The sequence below is a fragment of the Haliaeetus leucocephalus genome, unplaced genomic scaffold (genome assembly GCF_000737465.1).
Source record: "Haliaeetus leucocephalus isolate CR32 unplaced genomic scaffold, Haliaeetus_leucocephalus-4.0 Scaffold306, whole genome shotgun sequence".
NCBI classification, from domain to species: Eukaryota; Metazoa; Chordata; class Aves; order Accipitriformes; family Accipitridae; genus Haliaeetus; species Haliaeetus leucocephalus.
In genome coordinates this window covers 8,109,178-8,130,403 of record NW_010972742.1, presented here as the reverse complement: position 1 = coordinate 8,130,403, position 21,226 = coordinate 8,109,178, and the positions used below count along the sequence as shown (strand labels likewise).

The 21,226-nt window shown below is 51.6% G+C and overlaps 1 protein-coding gene across 1 annotated transcript in view; it reads right to left on the bottom strand.

Annotated features, from left to right (window-relative positions):
- The window catches only part of ASTN2 (astrotactin 2), a 302,383-nt gene that overhangs the window by 78,997 nt on the left and 202,160 nt on the right, over positions 1-21,226 (bottom strand). The window contains exons 17-18 of the mRNA XM_010571011.1: positions 13,922-14,055; positions 12,600-12,748 (exon numbers count right to left, since the gene is read on the bottom strand). Coding sequence (XP_010569313.1) covers positions 12,600-12,748; positions 13,922-14,055 — 283 coding nt within the window. The remainder of the gene's footprint in view (positions 1-12,599; positions 12,749-13,921; positions 14,056-21,226) is intronic.

Genomic DNA, 21,226 nt, shown 5'->3' with positions numbered 1-21,226 from the left:
TTTAATAGAGCCAGCCCTTCCACACCCCTCCTGCTCAACCATACACCCAGCAGCAACCTCGTAAGGATTCGCTAACCTAGAGCAAGATGGTCTTTAGTTGGGAGAAACATATGCTCTTACCGACTCCTGGCCCCCTTTGTTTGAAGCCCCAAGACATGCTATCGCTCACACAGACATGTGCCCCATGACAAATGGGGGGGGGCAAAATTAGAAAGGAAGATGATGAAGATCTAAAGCCAATTTGTAGGCACCCTGAAATAACTTGATTTCTCTAGTGTCCTGGGAGCACTTCTGTCCAAGACGTAACATTACTCATTTTCATTTGGAGAAGTTTCAGCATGTAACAAAAATATCTCAGGCTCAGTAATGAGGCAAGAAATCGTGCTTACGTAGCTGAGCAAGTAACATCACTCAACTTTCCTGTCCTTGTGGTGGAAGAAAAATGATTGGAGAATAAATTAATCCTAATAAATGTAGGATTCTGATCAGGCATACATAACCAGCAGTGCGTCTGCAGGATGAGCAATTGATGAAGTCATTGCTTCAAAGGTGCCTTGATGCAATTAGTCACTTGTAAAACACGCAGCAGAGGAGAAAATCCCGCTCCTTTTGTTAAGGAGCATGAAAATGCTCCATGTGTCGGAGTGATTTATGGGTTACAGTGCAGCAAAATTAGAGCATGCAGCAATTAGGGTCGTTCTCTCGGAGATGAAAGGCTGGGGGGAGATGAGTGAAAGGATCGACAGGATGCAGAAGGGCCAAACGAAGGCAAAAACGCCAACGCCACATTTCTGTGCTGTTGGTTTTTAACAGGGATTATTGCCCCTTTGCACAAATCATTGTGGGGGGGAAAGCGGGCTTCACATGTAAAACTGGTGCCACTGAAGATGAATTAAGTCATTAATCACCAGCATGAGTATCTGTAATTAGGGCTGCCAGGAGTCACAGGAGCAAGAGTCAAAGGCTCTAACAGGATTATGGACAGATCTGGATTGTTTTATGACCAATATTAGCAGATAAAGGGAATCCATCACGTGCTCAGGATGGTTGGCTGATGAGCACGGGGGGCAGGGAGGAAGGCATTTCCCATCCCCAACCCCGCTGCTCGGCTTCGGTGTCCACTGCACCGTGTGCCCACCACTGTACATGCAGAGAAGAGGGCAGAGGTTCGCCCCAGCATCCTGCTTAGGGGGTACCCCAGGGGGAGAGGACCCTCTCCGCAGGCACCGCAGCACCAGGGTGCAGGATCAGCCCATGGCTGAGAGCTGAAGGGAGCTGGCTGACCCGGCTGTGCCGAAGCGGGGTCGGTCCCAGTGCAGCTCGGCACGTTCCCAATGGAACGCGCCAGCTGTTTGCGGCTGGAGGACGCAGGCAGATGCCGAGCAGCTGACCCTCGCGGTGCACAGCTGGGGCGAGCAAGAAGCGCCTGTCCAGCTACCCACCTCCCGCACTATCCCAGCCTTGCCCGGATGAACTGGATGGGTTTCCCATGTCCCACCCCCTCCACCACGGGCCGTCTCTCCAGCTCACACGCTTCCTTCTCCAGTCCCGTTCCCAACAAGCCCCGGCATGCCTCTCTGCAGCTGCCCGCTTTTGGGACAGGAGGGAGCAGGGAGGCTGGGAACTGGGGCCAGGCAGAGCAGGCGCCAAAACTCCTCCTAGCCCCCCCAGGAGGGGAACATACAGCCTCTCTCTAGGTCTAGGGGCCTCAGTGACCAATTGCTGCTTCTCTGAGCTCATCCTTGAGGACTGGAAAAGGTCTGGGAACTTTCAAAGAAAGCTCCTTAGCTTAAATAAGGAGAAAACGGTCTCATGCCTTCGTCCTCAGAAAGCAGAGTGCCAAGATGGGGCTGCGCTGCCAGACACCATCACATCATCCTGGGGATGTCTGGCAGAGGAAGCTCCATCAGCTGCAGGGCTGCGGGAGGACCGCCAGCGAAGTCAAGGTGCCGAGGGGGAACAGTCCCCATGACCACTGCACGTCATCCCCACAGGGTCTGGCACAGCCCAGGGCACCCAGATGGGATGGCTGCCTCACCATCCATGAAAGCTGTGCACTGGGACGGGGCAGACCCACTGGCTTCTTTGATGCCTGGGGGTAGCTCTCGCTCCTGCTCACCTTGGTCCCTAGCAGGACAGGCACATTCACCTGGGTTTGACACTCTCCATCTACCAAGACAACACCAAGGTTTTCTTGAGGAACTGAAAATTGAGATCTGAAAACAATCTGTAGCCAAGTGTGAACTTTTGAGACTTGAGAGCAGCAAGCACAGTAAATATTAACTGCACATGAATTTAGACCCCTTGCTCTTAACTGGCTCTTCTGGATTTAGAGTCCATGCACAATTTTTGGCTGTTACTGCTGAGTGCTCCCAGGCCGCACAATGAAGTTGGTGAGATTTATCGATTTCCGCAGATGACAGCGCAGGACAAAAGAAAGCCAAGTATTATCTGTGATCGAGTACAAGCTCTCCTCTCACAGCACAGCCATGCTGCTAGCACCTGCGCTCCTGCCCTCAGTGTCCTCACAAGCGTGCACACATGTGAGTGTGCCACGAAGGGGGAGATGGAGAGTGGGGTCCCTCAGCCATACCTCAATGCTCCTGACTCCACCGTCACCCCGGGCAGGTGTCCAGGGCCAGCACCGGGGAAACAAAGAGTGAGCCTCATTAAAGCCAGCAAACTGACCTAGCTGCATAGGACCATGGGTCTCTCTGGAGTTGAAACTGGGGTCTTCTCAGTGGGGGTAATGCTCATATTGGTGAGGCCAGTCCCAAGGACAGGCTAGCCAAGGATGGCAGAATGACTGTAAGAGCCTGGCTGCTATGTAGGAAGAGCCATTGCTGTTCTCTGAGCTCCAGTGAGGTATTTCCTATCCCAGTGTCATCCTATTTCATTAGGGTGAGTCATCAAGACCACCACAAAAAACCTCAGGACCTTGCATCTGTAGTTGTGATCAGAACTTCTTTTATTAAATTAATGACCATCCCCTATCTGTCATCTTGCTGTTAATAAAAAGAAATGAGGGCTGGAAAGAGCACTGCAGACCAGTGCCTGGAGCCAGGCTTGTATCAGCAGAACTTGTGTCCAGCAACACTGCAGAGCTGCTCCCAGACATAGCATGCAGGAACAGGAGGAGGTATTAACCCACATGCCAACCAGGTCTGTGGCATAAACGTGGTGGGTTTCCCTTCTCCAATACCCCTCAGGATGCTGCTTCAGTGCAGCATCCCTAATCAGTACAGCTCTGAAACACTTATTTGGCCACAGGGGCAAGCTCATCTCACTGGATCTGACTGGACCAACATGACATCCTTCCTCAAATACATCTCTCACATGGGACAGATGAAAGCATGCACTTAAATGCTCACTGCTCTAAATGATCCCCTCTGGGATGTATCAACTGTTTCCCCACAATCGGCATGACATGGGCTAGCAAGGAGGAAGATCTTACTTGGTCCAAACAACACCAGTTCAGAATACGAAGCTTCTTCTATCTCAGGGTTCCTGAAGACATTGATGCCCGTTTGAAAAAAAGATGTTCTCTCCTCTGTGAGCAAGCCCCAGCAACAGGTCAGCATCACCCACCCCTCCCTCCAGCAAAGGAGAGGTCATTGTCCTGTTCTCTGGAAGAGCAGGATTACAGGGGTGGAAAGAGTTCAGAGACAATCGCTCCCAGCAAACACCAAGTCAACCCGATGCTGAGATAAGACGGCTCCTTGACCCCACCACGCAGGCCTGCTCAGTGGGAACCCAGCAGGGGAACGCTGCAGAATATCCACTCTATCCCCCATAACCCAAACTAGCCACAGCAGTATTTCCTATTATGTCTCCATAACCTAATCTGACCCCCTCTAGGGTCTCCAGATTAGTATCTGAGAAAGCTCACAAGTCCAATCACCCAATTACAGGGAGGAAAGGTTTATCCTATCTAAACAGCATGAAATGTAACCTAGACCCAGCTGCCCCCTCGCTCCTAAGAGCCAGTTCTCAATCCCTAGCAAGCTGAACAAACTGGGAAGGGGTCATGGGGGAGATGGGGAAGGTCTCTCCCTGCTCTTGTATCATATGAAACCTGCAGGAAGAGCAGCTATTTTAATTGGCAAATCCCCTGACTCAAGGTTTAATCCCTCTCCGTTTTTACTTAGCTTCCCTCACACCAAAGCAACATGGGCAATAGATGACATGTCCCACCTTGAGCCACTGCCCAACAAGAGGAGCCCCCATTGTCTTGGCGAACAGGGAGGCAGGGACGATGGTCGTCAGGACACAGTGTACGCAGCCCAGCTTGGGAGATGCAGGGACGCAGGGCTGGTACCACCATGTGCCATCCAACACATACGCACCTGAGGAATGGTGTGGTTTAGAGCAGCCTCGATGCTGGCAGGGCAGAGCAGGCAAGGGGCAGGATCACAGCCCAGAATGACTGCAACTTTCCCAGAGTACCTCCTGCACTGGGGTTGAGAGGTTTCAGACAGGACAGAATAGGCTGTCCCAAGGCAGACTTTGTCCCTCCTTGGATCCCTTTCCTATCCATATTTCATTACAGAGAAGCATGGAGGGACGCTGTCTAACTTTTTGGATTGTATTTCAGCCACCTGAACTGAATGCATGGGAAATCTCAACAGCAGCCAGAGGACTGGAAAGCAGATTCCCCATCCCGTTCAGGATCTCATCTCAGGCTTTGGCTAGAATGAGAGGAACATGCAAAATCTCCAGGAAGATCCCAACTTGGCAAGGAGTCCCAGTCTAGGCGTCATTCAGAGCCCATCCAAAGGGAAGACCCATGTACTTTGCTCAGCAAGCATGCCCAAGTTTCCTCCCAGAGCAGGGTTGTGTTGCATCCACGGATGCCCCACAGCCTAAATTTTCCAAATAGCTTAGGGCTGCATTGCCAAGCACCAGCTTTGCAAACACAAACTGAGCTTCCCTCTAAATTCCAGCCACAATTTATTGATTAGAAAAGCCTGTCTAGTCAATAAAGGCTCCTATGAAAAAGTTCCACTGAACTGCGCTCACATGCCATGATCCGTCTGACTGTATTAGCAGCCTTCACTTTTGATGCTTTCTGACACGATAGATTTGTGGCCTTGACTTTTCCAGATCAGGAGAAACTTAATCCTAGAGGATAAAATTACAGACGAGTAAAAAACCCTCCATGACTGGCCTCATTAACTGCCATATAAGAAGTTCAGAGCCTTCTTCGCTAGAAAAGGAGCATCTACAGCTGTCCTTTGCCTTGAGGGAGAGGTAGCTCTGAACAGCCAGCACAAAGCCCTTGGCAAACACTGTGCTTTTAAAGTGCATGACATACTCATGGCACCATCCAGACTGCTCCATCCTCCTCTGTCAGCAGGGAACAGGCAGACAGTCCCAGCTCTCCACCTATGAAGTGATTTGGGAGAAAGCAAAGATAATGCCCAGCTCTGTCCAAAAGGTGTCTGGGCAGATAAAAATAAAAATCCTGGAACAACCATATGGAAATGTGAATTAATGAAATATTTCAGCAACTGACTCAACCCTAATTAAGAGCTGAGAATCCTCCACCTCCTTTCTGCTTTCCAGGATACAAAAACGACACTGGTAGGTGGAAATAACTACAGCTGTCCCAATGGGAGAGAAATCAGTGCTTCACTGTGAGTGTAATGGCCAAAATTAAGCACTTGCTTGGTGCTATTACACAACCCAACCCAGGAAGCAGCTTCCAAAAACTTGACCTTATCTTCAAAGGCTTCTTTTCAAATCATCTTTCCTTGTGCTAACAAGTGAAGTGGATTCAGCACCTAAGAAGGGTATTCTGGGTGTTGAAAACATCTTTACCCATGCACTAGTTACAGGAGAGGCAGCAGCATGACAGCTTCCACACAGCAGCCCTGCCCTGGCCAGGCTCCTCACACACATGCATTTGCAGATGAAGCTCTGTTGCATTTCCATCCTCAGCACACAAGCGAGCTAGTCCTCACCGAGTGGTGGTTGTGATCAGCCAAACACCTGCCCACTGAGAAACCAGCTGAGATCCACCAGGCAGATCACCAAGAAACAAGCAGGTAGACAACCAAGCAGTGAGTATAAGACTGGCAATGGTGGGTCATCAGCTCCTGACCACCATCAGGTCCTCCTCTACTTCAGTGTCATTCCAGGACCTCTTGAACAAGAGTCAAACACACAGATGCCCCCTGCAAGAGCTGTCTATCACTCCCAGGCTGAGCACTAACCTTCTTGACCACCAGCATCACTGTGCTGAGGGTAGTGGTCTGGTATCATAGCAGAAGAACTGCTCTCCTGAAACCAATGGAGACTGGTCTCTTTTCCAAGTCTGAGTTTGTGATCCACCAGCTGCAGAGCCTGCGTCCCCTGGGCCAACTTACAAATCAAAGTAATCTACAAAAGTGGCACCTGTATTAATACAGGTGCCATAGCGCTCTCTACAGAGAGAGCTTTGCCTCCACAGAGCTTTACAGAGGTAGTCAATACCATCACCCACACTCAAGATCATTAGCATCATTAACTGGTTTAAACACTCATGCTTTAACATCCTCCACATTTCGTTGGCATGAATTAAAACTCTGGATGTTCACGTATTTACCCAACTCCTGGCTGGACCTCAAGCTCCTACAGCTTTCTAGCGGGAGCGTCAACTCCTACTATTCTCTCTGGTGCCCAGTCTGTTTGGAAGTCAGGACTCTAAAAATTATTTTAAGGCATGTAATAGGAGTGCAACCTGCTTGTACAGAGATTGCTCTGACTCCTTACTGACAGGCACAGTATTTGCTCTGGCCAGACAGTTTTTTCTTTTCTTCTTCCAGCCTATCGCTGGTTTTCACATGACAGTAGCAGCACAGCTTGCACACAAGAGAGTGTACTGGAAGTGACGGTTGCCATAGCTATATCTATACAGCCCTGGCCACCCAGACACGTCAGAACGATGCTCTACAGAACAGAGTTAAGTTATAAATAAGATACTCTGAAGCCTCAATTTGGAGCACAACTTGCAAGTGTACAAAACACTAAGCCTTCTGGTTTGACCTCTTTCACTTTCTTTTATAGACATGATGCGTATTCAAAGACTCCTCTGCAGAACAGCATTGCTCCAGAGAAGCCTGCAATGCTAGCGCGATAACGTGCACAGGTTTTATATAACCATACCCTCAACTTCTGTACATCGTTCCACCCAGTCTATTCTCCAGACACCCTCCCCAGCTTACCTGCTACCTCTTTGCCACACCACAGCCCTGTATATAGAGGGTTCTAGTATACTAGAGGACTCTGACCAAGCTGCCAGAATCTGTATTCTTCTGCTCCGAGGTCTACGTGATCTCCAACAAACTCGTTCAGCAGGCTGTGTTTCTGTTCTCCTTTCTTCAAGGATTACAAGCTGTTCTGGATGAGGGCTACCTCTTCTTACGAACGTGATCACTGCCCAGCCAAAGAGACCCAGGAGCAGCCAGGATTCCTTGACGTCACGAGAAATAATAAAGCTTGGGAGTCCCTGCCTAGACCTCACCTGTTCGTCTGGGACATGGCATCTCGCAACCAACAGGAACACTGCTGTATAAAAGCAAATGAGTGGTGTACTTTTTCATTACATACTTTATTCAGCTGATAGCCCACAATATCCCCAACTACATTGACCCAGCTGTCGACACACACCGAGCTGTAGAAGTGGTACCACAGAGAAGGGAGGAAACGACAGTGTAAGAGCCTACACAGAACAGAAGACGATGGGCTGGGAGAGAGGTAGAGCCTCGCAATCCTTTCATGATCTGTTACCAGCAACACAGAGCAAGCAGCACATTGTGGCAACGTCGTATTCGCACTCACTATCACCCTCAACCATAATGACAGCAAGCAACGCTTCGTTTCTCTCCATCTTCCCAGTTCTACCCACTTTGATACCGAAGCACAAGCAGGAGGAGGTGGCTTGACACTCAAGGAGCACAGCTACGGCACGTGCTCCGCATGGGCACAGGGCTGACCACCTCGGTGGTGGGGAATGACTGGGAGGAGCAGTGTAGTTCAGTGGTCAGCTTGTGGGTCCTGAGAGAGGAGTGAGTGCAGGGCAGGGCACAGAGCTGGGGGGATCCAGGACCTGCACTCCTCTCTGCCCTTGGAGGCTAGTACCGTTCAATGCTGAGGGTCTTGTGCTGAGGTTAATTCACTGCCCGGCTCTTGTGACCTCAGGGAAGGCATTTTATCTCTCTGTCTTGGTTTTTTCCCCTCCATTTACACAGGAAGGGAGAGCCCATTCCTACCTCGGAGAGTGCAAGGCCTGACTTAGCACCAGCAAAGTACTTTGAGATAGTCTCAGGGCTCACAGGCTCAAACCATCCCCTCCCCAGGCCTCCTCACCATCCCCTGTGCGGGCGCGTGGCAGCCACCCCCCAGACCCCCACAGATGTGTGTTCAGAGACCCAGCAGCAGAGCTGTGGGCAGGAGCGAAAGAAAACCGCACCGGGGAGAGGAACATAGAGAAAGGGACCGAGGAGCTCCCAGAGCTACAAAGCACCACAGCAGCCACATGGCCGCCACCCCAGGAGCGACGCAGCCCCCAGCGAAACCCATGGACCCCAACCCATTACACAGCGAACACCCAGCCCGTCCTCCGCCCCCAGCCATCCCCAGGCCTGCTGTGTGTGTGTGCTACAAACACATTCGAAGCACTGTTTTATTTTTAACCGTTGCATTTTGCCTGCCCACAGCAGCCGCCCCAACCTGCTCTGGCCCCCAGGTGGGCCTGACCTCCCAGGTGGGCCCCAGAGATGGTGGAGGTGGTGTTAAACCAGGCACGGGTCTGCCTGTCCCCATCTGAGGATCTCACCCGTCATCTTTTAAGATGAGGCCTTCCTCCTCAGCTCCCAACCCTAACACCAGGGCAAGGATCCCCCTGTCCTTCTACCCATGGCTGGCTGGAGGATGCAGTGCTCCCCACGCAGGACCGTCTCAGGCAGCGGGGCTTAGCTCATCCAGGGGACCTTCCAAGCCAAGGCCACCACAACAAGCAACAGCGATTCCCCAGGTCCCCCATCCAGCACAGGCAGGGACATGGCCTGGCTATGGCAACCAGAACAGACATAAAAAGCACTTTGCGCCACGGTCATGTTATCCCCTCATCCCTCCCCCTCATCCCCTTCGGAGCTTCTTAACTTCAGAAACCTTCCTCCAGAGGAGTGTTGGAGTGACAGAAAACATTTTCCAAGCCTAATATCAGTTCCAGATGTTCACAGCCATTTCAGTTTGTACCTCACCCTGTAAAACACATTTCTCCCTCTCCCTCTCAAGTGGAGCGCCTGCTTCGTCCATGACATAATGCGCTGGCGGGCTCGGCCGCGCACACACACACACACGCTCGCGCCCTCTTCGAGAGCCCCATGTTCAAACAAAGAGCATCACTCAACTACAAAGCCATCGCACACATGGAATTACGAGTAATTTCCACAAGTTTTAATAAACAGTTTGGGATGTAACTGCTCTCTGTCTTCTCCGCTGGCTCCCGAGTGGAGAGCCGCTTGCTCCCTGCGCGCTGGTGTTGAAAGCGTGGTTTGTTTCGCACACAAGTTCACCTCCTATTAGCCTCAGATGGTCCAAGGGCCGTGTTTTTCTAAGCACCAGTAATAAGCCTCTTTAAAAAGCATGTACAGCCGGGGGCAGACAACCCATGCGAGCTCCCAGCTCCTTCCACCCCGTCCCGCAGCATCGCCGCCCTGCACAGAGCCCAGCAGGGAGCAGAGGGGATGCACGTTAGACCAGCCCCAAAACCTCCCTCCTGACTCTGCTCCAAGAAGAAGAGGAGAAAATATTTTCTGGCTCAAGGGAAAGGCTACATCTTCCAGTTGCAAAGCAAGGGGGAGGCCAAGGAGTTTTACAAGGGTGAGAGACTGGAGGCTTTTGGTGGGCAGCAGGAAGGCAGAAGGCAGCTTAGGCAGGAGCCAGGTACCATCTAGCTTGCCACGGAGCTGAAGAGCAGGTTGGCACAGCTCTAACCCCAGCCAATGCCAGGAATCCCAATAAGAAATGGCTACAACTGCAATAAACCAAACAAAACTCCTGTACAAGCACAAATAACCCACGCATTTAAACTCAAGAGATCCAAGGGATGAATGGCAGCAGCCCCAAGAGTCCTCAAACCTTGCAGCATCCTCCCAGCCCAGCATTGCCATGCTCTGCAAATACCTGTGGTGCACCTCCCAGCAACAGGAGCAACCTGCTCCTACCTGCCAGCAGCCAGGAGACTGATGGGGAAGAAAGATCTGCCAATATCCATCAAAAGACATCCAAATTTCATATCCCACATCCCCCTCGCAAAGCTTCCCCCCCTTCTGGGGTTGACTTGTTTTTGTGGGTGCTGCTCAGATGTAATGGAGATGCAGTGCAGCATGATGGGTGGGTGATGGTGGTGAGGGGATACTCATGGTAGGATTTTTGGCTGGGTGAAGCATGGTACCAAGCAAAGCCTTTGAGAGCTGTAGCAGTCAGCATCTCTGCAAACCTATGCAAGGTATTTGCAAGAATCAAGTCATCTGGCATTAGGGGCCTGTAGGCTAAGAAAGGAATGAAGGCAGGAATGTTGTTTGGTTATAAACAACATAGCAAGAAGGGAGAGATTTCAGATTGGCTTTTCTCTTTAATTGTTAATGGGGTCATTCTGTCCTGAACAGTCCCCCAGAACAGGGAGAGGGGAGGGCAGCTCCCCACAATGAATTCAATTGCCTGTCAAACACATGGCAGTCATAAAAGGAAAATAATAATAATAATAATCTGTATTTCCTACTCTGGCTGCCAGGCAAAGATCCAGCCACTTCAAAGGAAAAAAACCATGTTTCCCCAGACTGGCCTCACCTGACCGATGTGTGAGCAATCTGGAATCCCCATCCAAAACAAAGCCCCTCCTTTGGTGGCTTGTTTTCTTTCTCCATTACCAGAGGGTGCTCCTCCAAGATAAAGAACAAGCCTTCTTCCACACCAGGAAACTAGAAACATAACCCAGGGGCCATGGCCACATCAGGCAGCTCTGGAAGTGGATGCTGGCAAGGTGTAGGAGAAAGCTCCTGCTGCACAGGACTGGTGTATGAGCCAGGAACCAGAGCTCCTCACAGGGGTCTCCACCAACAGCCAGGGTCCCCCAGGATGTGGGACTCTGGCTCTCTCCAGCAGGAAAGTCCAGCTCTTGTAGCACAAAAATTTTGGATATGGTGGTAAGAGAGGCTGCAGAAGTAGAATAGATGGGCCCAAGATGAACAGAGAGGGTGAAAACTTCCCTGTCCCTGTGAGCTGGAGCAGTTTGCTCTGTGGCAGCTCACAGCAGCAGAGGGTCTTACCAAATTAGTGCGGAGAAGAAAAAAGCCATCACCACAAGGTGAGAAAGCTTCTGACCAAGACCCAAGGATTGCTTGTGTGCAACTCCCAATCTTGCTCTGAATGATCTTCCTGAAATTCCCTTCCCAACGGGGAAACACAGACAAACATCTTGCCAGGATGTTCAGGAAGCCCCTGCAAGACTGCACGAGCGCAGTGAGGCTCCCCCCTCCAGTGCCAGCCCTGTCCCCATCTTCATTCTGGTTCCTCATCCTTGCAGGCAGCACCAGACATGCATGCTGACCAGACTCCACCTTAAACAAAATGAGGTTTTTAATCACCCAAAGGAGTAGCTGTTGCAGAGCCTTGCTCCAATGACAGGTGGAAACCTTCTTCCTATGTTCCCTTACCTAGCGGGGGCTGAAGTTAGGCACTGCCAGCAGCTGGGGAAGGAGCCTTCATCCAAAGGTAAATCTCTGCTTTGGTCAACAACACTGGCTGCCCCAGATATGTCACATGAGCTTCTTCAACAAACTACATCCAAAATCATCAAGCAAAAAGCCATAGGAGGTTTTGCCCAGCTTTCCGTACAGCAGTAGCATCACTCAAGGTCTCAAGTGATATTTTCTGAAATACATCATTGACTCATCCAGATCAAACCCCATCCTTCACAACCCTCCACCTTGCCCAGCAGCTTCTGGAGCACAGCTTGAATTGCTGACAAAGCCTTTGCAAGGCACAGAGCACTCAGTCCAAGCCTGAGCTGGGAACCAAACTCCAACCCAGGGAAGTTTCAGGTTCCCCTGGAGAAGTTTTGTGCTGCTTAAATGATCTCCCTAAATATTGCAGGCTTTGAGTTACTTCGATAGGTATGCAAGGCAACCTAAAAGTGTACTTTCAAAGGCCAGCATGCAACGCAGTACTCACTGGAACAGACCAGTAAAGCCCTTGAGTTGTTGAGGGCTGACCTTCCTCCCACACCCACCATCCTGCAGCATTTCAGATTGATCAGATCAAACAGATGCTTCAGTCAAAAACTCCAACTCACAGCTCTCCTACCCAAAAAGAGCAAATAATTTCCTTCTGCCATGCTGCATTTTTGTATTTCCCCTTCCCCTCAAATACTCATGCCTGCAGAAGCCTTCAGAAACCTCTCCTGAATGGAGCGGTTTTGATACCTCATATAACACCTTGGCTGTATGCACCGTTCCCCACAAAACCAGCAGCTCCCAGCCAGGCCGGGCACAGGATGCATCACCGTGCACCCTCTGCACCAAGAGGAGCTTGCTCTCAGCAGCTGCACCTACCTGTGTAGAGGTCCGTGTCCGTGTATTCATCCACCTTCTTGTGCTGCAGGACATAGTCAGACACCTTCGTCCCAATGGCAGGCTGCACATCCAGCCACTCCAGAGAGACCACGGTGCTGGAGGGCTCCACGTTGGGGGAGAGCCGCAGGCTGGGCAGAAGACAGGAAAGAAACCAAATAAGACATCAGCTCCCTTTCTGGGGAGGAATCCACCTCTACAAGCAGCACAACCCCAGGCAGGGCTCACACTCATACACAGGGATGTGCACACAGACCCACAAGGACAGGGGGCACAAGGGGAGAGCAGGTAGGTGAGCACAGACGAACTTCCAGTTGAAGACTAGTTGGGTCCAGCCTACTGCAAAGTGTGCCCTTACCTCCCCCTGCTCCTGGAAGCCTAGGTCCTGCAACTGCCAACTGTGCAACCCCAAATATCCTGTCTAAAGGAGCCTTCATCTCCTGCAAGAACTGCTGAACTTCAGCAGCCCAATGGGGAACCAAGGACCAGCTGCCCAGGAGCAAAAGAGAATGGGAGGATGCAGCTTAACCTTCATGCAACCCAGAGGAGCTGAGTCTACAGGAGGAGAGGATCCAGTCTGCATCACCAGCAAGCAAAAGCAAGGAAGGGTGGGAGGGAGAGAAAGGGCAGGTGTGGCTCTGAATTTACCCAGCTGCAAATGAGCAAGCCTCTGATGGGTGTGAGCAAAAGCCAAAGCAGGGCAGCTATGCAGGAGCTCCTGCCTGGATCAGAGACCGTGTGGGTAGGGGTGAAGGCAGAGCAGCTTTGTGCTCCTGGCTCTGCTAGTGAAAAGGTGTCTGCTCTCTTTGCACCAGGGTAAATGACAACACAAAGTACAGGACTATGGAGAGTCTGGCTTCAAAGGTATGAGTGTGTTTATGGAACTCAGGATGGGAAATGAATCCCCCCCAAGGATACTGGCTCACTAAGAAGGTGTTCTGCTCCTTGTGGCTCACTGGAGCCAGTCTTCCTGCTTTCTCAGCTAATTCCCCATCAGTTTGCTCCTGATTCGCTCTTGCTCTGACAAGCCACAATGAATTGCACCGTAATTCCATTTCTTTCAGCATTTGAAATCCCATTCTACAAGCCCTGCTAATCAGGTGATGAAAATCTATAAGGAGACCTTCCAGGGCCACAGCCAGAGCCAGGATATCCTAAAGGCATCAGTCACACAGTGAAGAGTGCTGGACTGCAGCCCTGGGGCTCGAAGGTGAGAGGAAGGAGGTGCCCATGGGCCAAGCCTGTGGGAAAGGGGCTGGTGCCGGGGGCCGTGACCCGCGGGAGGGGCTCGCACCGATACATACACAGGAGGAGGGAGAGGGCTGCAGTTCGGGAGTCCGTTCTCATCGAAGGCGTTGAGGTCACACCTGCACCAGTCTTCGATAACATCGCCTTTCCCCGAGCACCAGTATGAGCTCATCAGGGCTCCCTTGAAAGCCTGATGTGAGAACAAAAAGCGTGAACACGTGTGCTAAAGACTCAGTGAAATCCAGCCAGCGGCTTGGCCACGTGGTGCTGAGCATCGGGGAGGGTGTGTGCAGAGCTCCGGGATTGGGAAATACGAGGTGGGGGTGTCCTCCCCAGCTCTGCCACAGACTCTCTGCATGGCCCTGGGCAAGTCCCTTCACCTTCCTGTGCTTTAGCTCCCGCATATTGAGCGATGCTGGTTCATCCCTGGGCGCTGCTTTTGGTGTGGGGACAGGGAGTGTCTGCACGATCCTACAGAGGGGATCTCCTGTGATGGAGGACTGGGCTGCCGGAAGAAACATAAACGTAAGCCCGTTTGTGACACTGGACTTCATACGTGGGGTACCTTTACACTGCTGCTGTGCACAATGAAACTCCTCCACGTGCCCATCCTGTTGCTGTTTCTGTCCCCACAAAGAATAAAGTAATTCCTACAACCCAAACAACAAAGACCACTTTTATCCTCCTCATAGGTTTGTTATTCACAAGAGCTGCCCTCCTGCAAGTAAACTGCTGCTTTATTCACTTGCATAAGGAATACAAGCAAAATAGCAGTATCTGGAAGAAAAAAATAAAATCCTGTAAAATACTTGCAGGGTGTTCCCCAGCCGGGCAGTCTCCTCACTGCAAGCTGTCCCCAGCCTGACCAGGAGCCCTCTTGACTGCTCCTAGTGATGCCAACGGATCCCCAGAACAATAGCTGTACATCTGCTGGGATCTGAGGCTGAAACACTTTTGACTGAATTCCCGAAGCCCTCTAGGTCTAACCCTGTGGTGTCTTCCCTGTGCTCATCCCGCAGCTCAGGGCACTCGGTGTCAGTCCTCACGCTGCAGGATGGGGCATCTCTTGCACCGTACCCTGCTGTAGTTCAGACTGCAGTGATTTACGGTGGCTTCTCCTGCCACCCTTTGCCTGTCGTGCCTAATTAAACAGCGTCTCTCCCTGCACACACACATGGCCAACATTCAACCTGACCCTGTGAAGCCACAACGCCCTGCTAGAATAATTGTAACACCAAAACTTCATCCACTAAAACAAACCTCTTTGTAATGCTTTTGACCTTTTAAAAGGCACATTTTGGGGTTGAAACGCCTTCACAGGTCCTCATCCACGTACAGCAGCCAAGCTGCCAGCCTCCGCGCAGCCCAGCTCGCAGCAGCACTATTCCGCCCATTCAAAGCCGCCTGCGGATGCCTGGCCCTGGCGATATCGTCCGCGCTGCCAGGTTACGCCTTAAAGATAAAAACGTGCCCTTTGAGGAGGACAGGTACGGCTCCAGTGGCTGCGGCATTTAGCAGAAAACTCTAGGAAAAGCGCCATCCCGGCGAGGTTTCTGAAAAGAGGAGGTATAAATAGAGCCTGACGTCAGGGCTCCCATTGTCCGGGGTTTTGTCGCTCTCCCCAAACACCTCGAGCGCCTTTAACGAGGCGCCTCGAGGCTCTCACGTCTGAAACATTTTCTGCTTCCAGGCATTTATAAAATGGGACTGTTCCAGAAGGGGGGAAAAAAAGGAAGGAAAAAACATGTGAAAGAGAGAAAATGTGACGTTATTTTACTTTGTTCTTTAGAATGTAATTGAAGCTCTGGGCTGGAAACAGCATCGCAAAGTAATTGGAGAGCAGGGAAGACAGAGAGGAGTTTATCTGACACATGGAATAAATGGGTGCAGATACAATTCTGTAAAGAGCGGCGCATCTGTGCAGGACAGAAACAGAAAATTATGCATGTAGATGGATGAGGAAGTGTGTGCTCTCCCTAGGAAGCAGGATAAATACATATGTTGTGGTACATGTGTGCACAGAGATGCGGGTAATGGCAGATTTTGGAAGAGCTGAACTGTCATACTGACAGCACCGCTCCACTGTCACTGCGTTCCCAGCCCCGAGTCCCGCCACTCTGCATGCTCCCTCCCTGGCCCCTAACCCAGATCCTCCCTGCACATCCCCAGCCCAGGGAAGAAATCCCCCCCACCCCATCCATGCCCTTTAGCCAAATCCAATAGTCAATTCCTTCCTTCTATTTTCTTTTTTCTGCTGGTAAGTGCAAGGCTGGATGAGCAATCCCCTCTGCTCTGCCTGCCCAGCCTCACATACATTTTAATTAGATCCTGCGGGTACCCAGCCGTCATCTGCCTTGTGTCAACCTTCACACAAACGAGGTTAGCTAATCGATGCGTCCTTCAATTGCACTCATTAAGGCGAGCACACCTACGCGCACTAACCAGGTTACTCGGAGCGTGGCTAGCCCCCGGTGCTGGCTGCTGCCTCCCTCCAATTTCCAGCAGCCGGCTGACGTCAGGGCCAGGCTGGGGTGGCCAGGCAGCCAGGACTCACCTTCTCTCACTTTCCGATGGGATTTCGAGCCAGTGGTTTCCAGGATTTTCCCATTGGTGCCGGGGAGTGTGTGTCGAAGGGTGGGGAAGTGGTAAGAGCAAACCGATGGGGGCGACGGTTAAGATCGTGCAGAAAGAAAGGATGAAGCTCCCTGCATGAAGATGTTCACCATCGCTTTAGGAGGCTCTAAAACCCTCCGTGGGGACACCAGCCTGCTCTGTGGAGACACGCAGTTGCTCCGCAGAAACTTCAGGACAAATGGAGGGTCTCTGTGGTCTTCTTAGCCCTGAAGCCAGGTACAGCTTTTGCTGTAGCTCATACAGAGCCCACCGTTCCTTCCCTCGGCTCCCCCAGCCTGCTCCAGGTTCTGGTTGCAGTGGCAGAGGCTGCTCTCAGGCCCTGGCAGAGATCAGCACTTGAAGTTGCCCTCCCCTGCAAAGGCAATAGCTTTCACCAGCCCAGGTCCAAAGGCACGCTGCAGGCACGTGCTTCTCCACAGGTGGCAACCACGTGAAAACCTTTCCTTCCCTTTCTCCTTCGGACAGCGTAGCCCAGGAGGTATGGCACTGCTCACACAAACCCAGGGGAATGGCAGCTGCCACCCAAACCAGGAGCCCAACGGCACAGGAAGACCAGGAGCAACGGGCAAAGGATGCAGTGAAGGTGCTGAGACCCATCCCATGGGCAGCTGCAGCCTTTGGGAGAGCTCCAGGTGGGAATGCACAGGGACCTCCCTGGTCTGTGGTGGCTGAGGACCACCTTGCCTTCCTGCCTTGGAGTGGGCACCTCCACATCTCCTGTCCTTCCCTGCTGCCGTGCTTTGAAACGTGCAGCAAACACTTTCGTCCCTGCCAGGAGACAAGCACATACAACAAGAAGACCATCTCCACCATGACCATCTCCACATCGGATGTTTCACCATGGTGGTCACACCAAGCTGGGAAAACCCAACAGGCTCTGCAAGCGTGAAGGGCTTCCCAGGAGCAGCCCTGCTTGCTGGGGATGGCAGAGTGGCCCCCACGCACCATCCTGCGCTTGCCAACCACTCCCCAGGATCTCAACGCCCCTCTGTGCCCTTAGACAATTTTATCTTTCATTTAAAAGTATCCAAATTGTATTGTTTCCCTGTGAGTCAGCCCATTTAGTTTATGTCCTTCAGTGCCAGAGGGGAAATTTATGAGATGAGAAACTGGCTCGAAACGTTTATTTTCTAGATGACGAGTCATGCCATTAGATATATAGCATTATGAATCATAGGAACAGCATCTAATTTGCTCTTAAAGGTATAATAGGTCTGACTCCCCACACCCATACACACACATATATTGGATTGATAGTTCCCCCATAGGATGGCTAGTTCATTTGTTTTGACACAAGCAAGACTTACAGGACCATAAAGTCCCATCTTACCATAAGTTAAGCCTATTCATAAAAAAAATATTAGGGAAACGAATGATCAGCTAAGCACATTTATCCTACACTCGATTGCATATGGATCTTTCTCCTGTTGTTATTTGTGCTCGGGGGAGGCCATTTGGCCCCATTTTATAGCTTAGACGCTCTGCAACAGAATATAGAAGACCATTTCCTTTGTCCTCTGTTAGACCTGGCTGATGGAAGGAGAAGCATTAAGTTATTTCTGACCATGGGTTTTCTGTTGACATCCCTGGAGATGTAAATTATAGGACATGAAGGAACCAGCATTTGCAGGACTCAGCATGCACCACAGGGGCTGGTGTTTCCAGATGGGATACTGGAAAGGGCATGTGTTGGGTGCATATCTGTGAATATGTGGTCTTCTCTATGGCTGACAGGGGTATGAAAATCTGGCTCAATTGTTTCTTTGAATCTAGGTTTTTTTGTGGTTGGTATGCACACCTCAGTTTCTGGAAAAATTAAAAAGGAAATACAAGAACATAAAAAAAACACCACAAATGAGCATGTAGGCTGGACAGAGATGTGCTGGAGATAGTGGAGATGATCTAGAAGCTGAAAATTTCATACATTTTGGGTTTTGCACTGGTGTCCCTGGTCTTTGTTTGCTTGTTCTTCTTCTCAATGTACAAGGCAAGGAAAAAGAGTGGAAGCAGGCTGGTTGTGGCAGCAGACACGCTCAGCCCTATGTCCAGGGACACAGCAGCCAACGGAGACATTTTGTGCCTTCCTGTTTGCAGGATGGAGACGGTGCCTGCCCACCACCACCACCTTCCCTCGTGTGCAGGCAGGTGCCACTGGAAGAGGCAGAGGGCTGCCCAGCGAGGTGCAGCCGTGTCCCACCTACCAGCAAATCCAATTGCCCAGCGATGCCGCCCTGTACAGTGCCTGACACAATCGGGTCACTGACCAGAGCTCCCGGACACTGCCGTGCTCCAAGCAGTCTGTAAACAGCAATAGCGATACTGACTGTTCGTCAAGGGAAAGACGACTATGAGATGCAGGCTCAAGCAAGGATTTCACAGCCTGAATGGGATGCTACCATGATGATAGGGTGGCTGGAAGAAAAGCTTTCCATGCCCTTACAGTGATGCTTAATGCTGGAGATGCTTAATGCAGGAGATAAAACACTGCTCCTTATTCTAGACATCTCTGGAAGGGGGGGGGGGGGGGGGAGGGGGGAGAAAAAAAAAGGAAGAGAAAAACTAAGGATTTCCCAGGCCAGAGACTCTTTCCAGGATCACGCAGTTCGCGTCTGAAAATCTGCTCCAGGTTCACAGCAAAGGAGGATGAAGTTTCCCTACTGCTGTTGGCAGGTGATCTCATCTTGTGCTGCTCACACCCTCCCTGCCTCCGGCTGCCTGTCCCTGGGGAGTGGGATCACCAGCACTTCATCCTGGGAAGGCACATCAGTGGCTTGCTGGAAAGGTCAGGGTGCTGGAAGGGACCCAGGGTGGGCAGCATCCTGGTTTCTGTTATTTATGGGATCTGAGGGAGCAGCAGAGGACACTGTAAAACCTGGCAGCAGGGGAAATAAAAGCCTTTGCGCTGCAGCGAGAGTCCTGTCCTGGGGAGCCGGCTCCGCTTTCACACCTCGGCTACAAAGCTCCCCATTATAGCACGATCGGGGCGGTTACAATGCGGCTGTTCTTCCCCCGGTAACGCGAGTCGGATGTGGGCTAGAGCTGCAGCAGGATGCTCAAATGTGCGAGGAGGAGGACAAGGGCCAATTAGCAGATATTAAAATAAAGCAAAACCAAATAAAAACCCCCACACCCCAGACTTTAAAAAAAAAAAAAAATCACCTCAACAATACAAATGCTGTCCCCATTCGCCCTGGCTTCCTTTCTGCTTTGGTGGTGCAAAAAAAAAAAAAAATCACTGGCACTGGTTCCACACCTTCAGGGGCTGCTTCAGGGAAGCTGTGTATGTGCAGGGAGGATCGTTGTCCTCCAGCAGCTCTGCCATTGGGTGCTATATGGGGGGCAAAGTGAGCCCATGGCCTCGGGGACGCCTCTCACCCTGTCCCCATAGCATCCTGCAAAACTTCACCCTCCTCCTGCCAGGCCTAGACGGGCAGAGGACATCAGGAGAACCAGCCCTGAGACACAGGGCAATGGGACGGGCCCAGATACCTGCCCTCCTGAATGGGATTCAAGGGGTACGGCCAAACTCTTCCCTGAGAAATGAGTCCCAATTTGACTTCTGCAGCCTCTGCCTCAATCCCTCTGTCCCTCCTCCTCAGGCTCATGTTTCTCCTAGTCCTGCTCAAGCCTAGAACTGATCTCCTCCAGGCACGTCTCTGGTCTCCACTTACAGAGGTTTGCTTCCCTGTGGTCTGAACCGGGATGGCCGCACAGACGTTTACCTGACGGAGTCAAGGGCTCCTCTCCAAGGCACAGTCATGATTTCAAAGCCAGCAGCAGAGCCTGATGATATCCAACAAGGCAATCTCCTGCTGTGGGAACATGGGGTCTCGCGGTACTGGATTTCTCAGGTATGCTTTTTCACCTGCTCTGCCCTTTGAGGGCAATGTCAACACCAAAGTGGGGAGGGGGGGTGTCACAGCAGCAGTGATACACTTGGATACTCCAGCTCTTTGCCCAGGGGCTGGAGAGCCACAATGGAGAGCCCAGTCTGCACAAACGAGGGTGGGCTCCCCACCGCCCTGACGGACAGGCAGCGATAGAGGTACGATGGACATGTTTCACCCCATTGTGTGCCCTTTAGACCATGCATCCTGGTAATTCAGGGTTGGTGTAAATGCATAGAAGGGCTCCAAGTACACAGCCAGGGCACGGCTCCATCACACCGTGCCTTACAACAGTGAGCGCAAGACAACCTCGATCCCAAGACCTGACCAAGAACCACCAACTGAAGACATCAAAACCAGCTACACTTTTTGGACTTCTCCTGAAATACAGCTATCGGAGCACGTGAGCAGCAAGGGCACAGAGATCAGCTGGACCCAGGAGGAAAAGCAACACCAGTTTGTGCAGCTCCCTCTGAAACCCCACCACCACCACTTCACCATCGCCTGTGTGAGCAGGTAGCCCGCTTCAGGGGGAGGAAGGATATGTGCTCCATCATCATCAGTGCATCCTCAGAGTGAGCTGAGAGTAATTAGTTTAAAGGATGGGATGGATGAAAGAGGTGCTTTCCCCTCTCTTTGCTCCTGCTTGCCTTCTGGTCCGTGATAACTCAGCTGCCTGTCTGGCCGGGCTCGGGCGGTCGCTGGAGCCAGCGCAGTACTCCCTGGGGACACGAGCACGGGCTGGGCACGCTCGCTGCATGCAGCTCCCCTGGTCCTCACTCCCTGGCCAAGGCCACCCTGCCAGCCTGGGGACACTGAAGTGGTGAGCGGTGGCCGTGC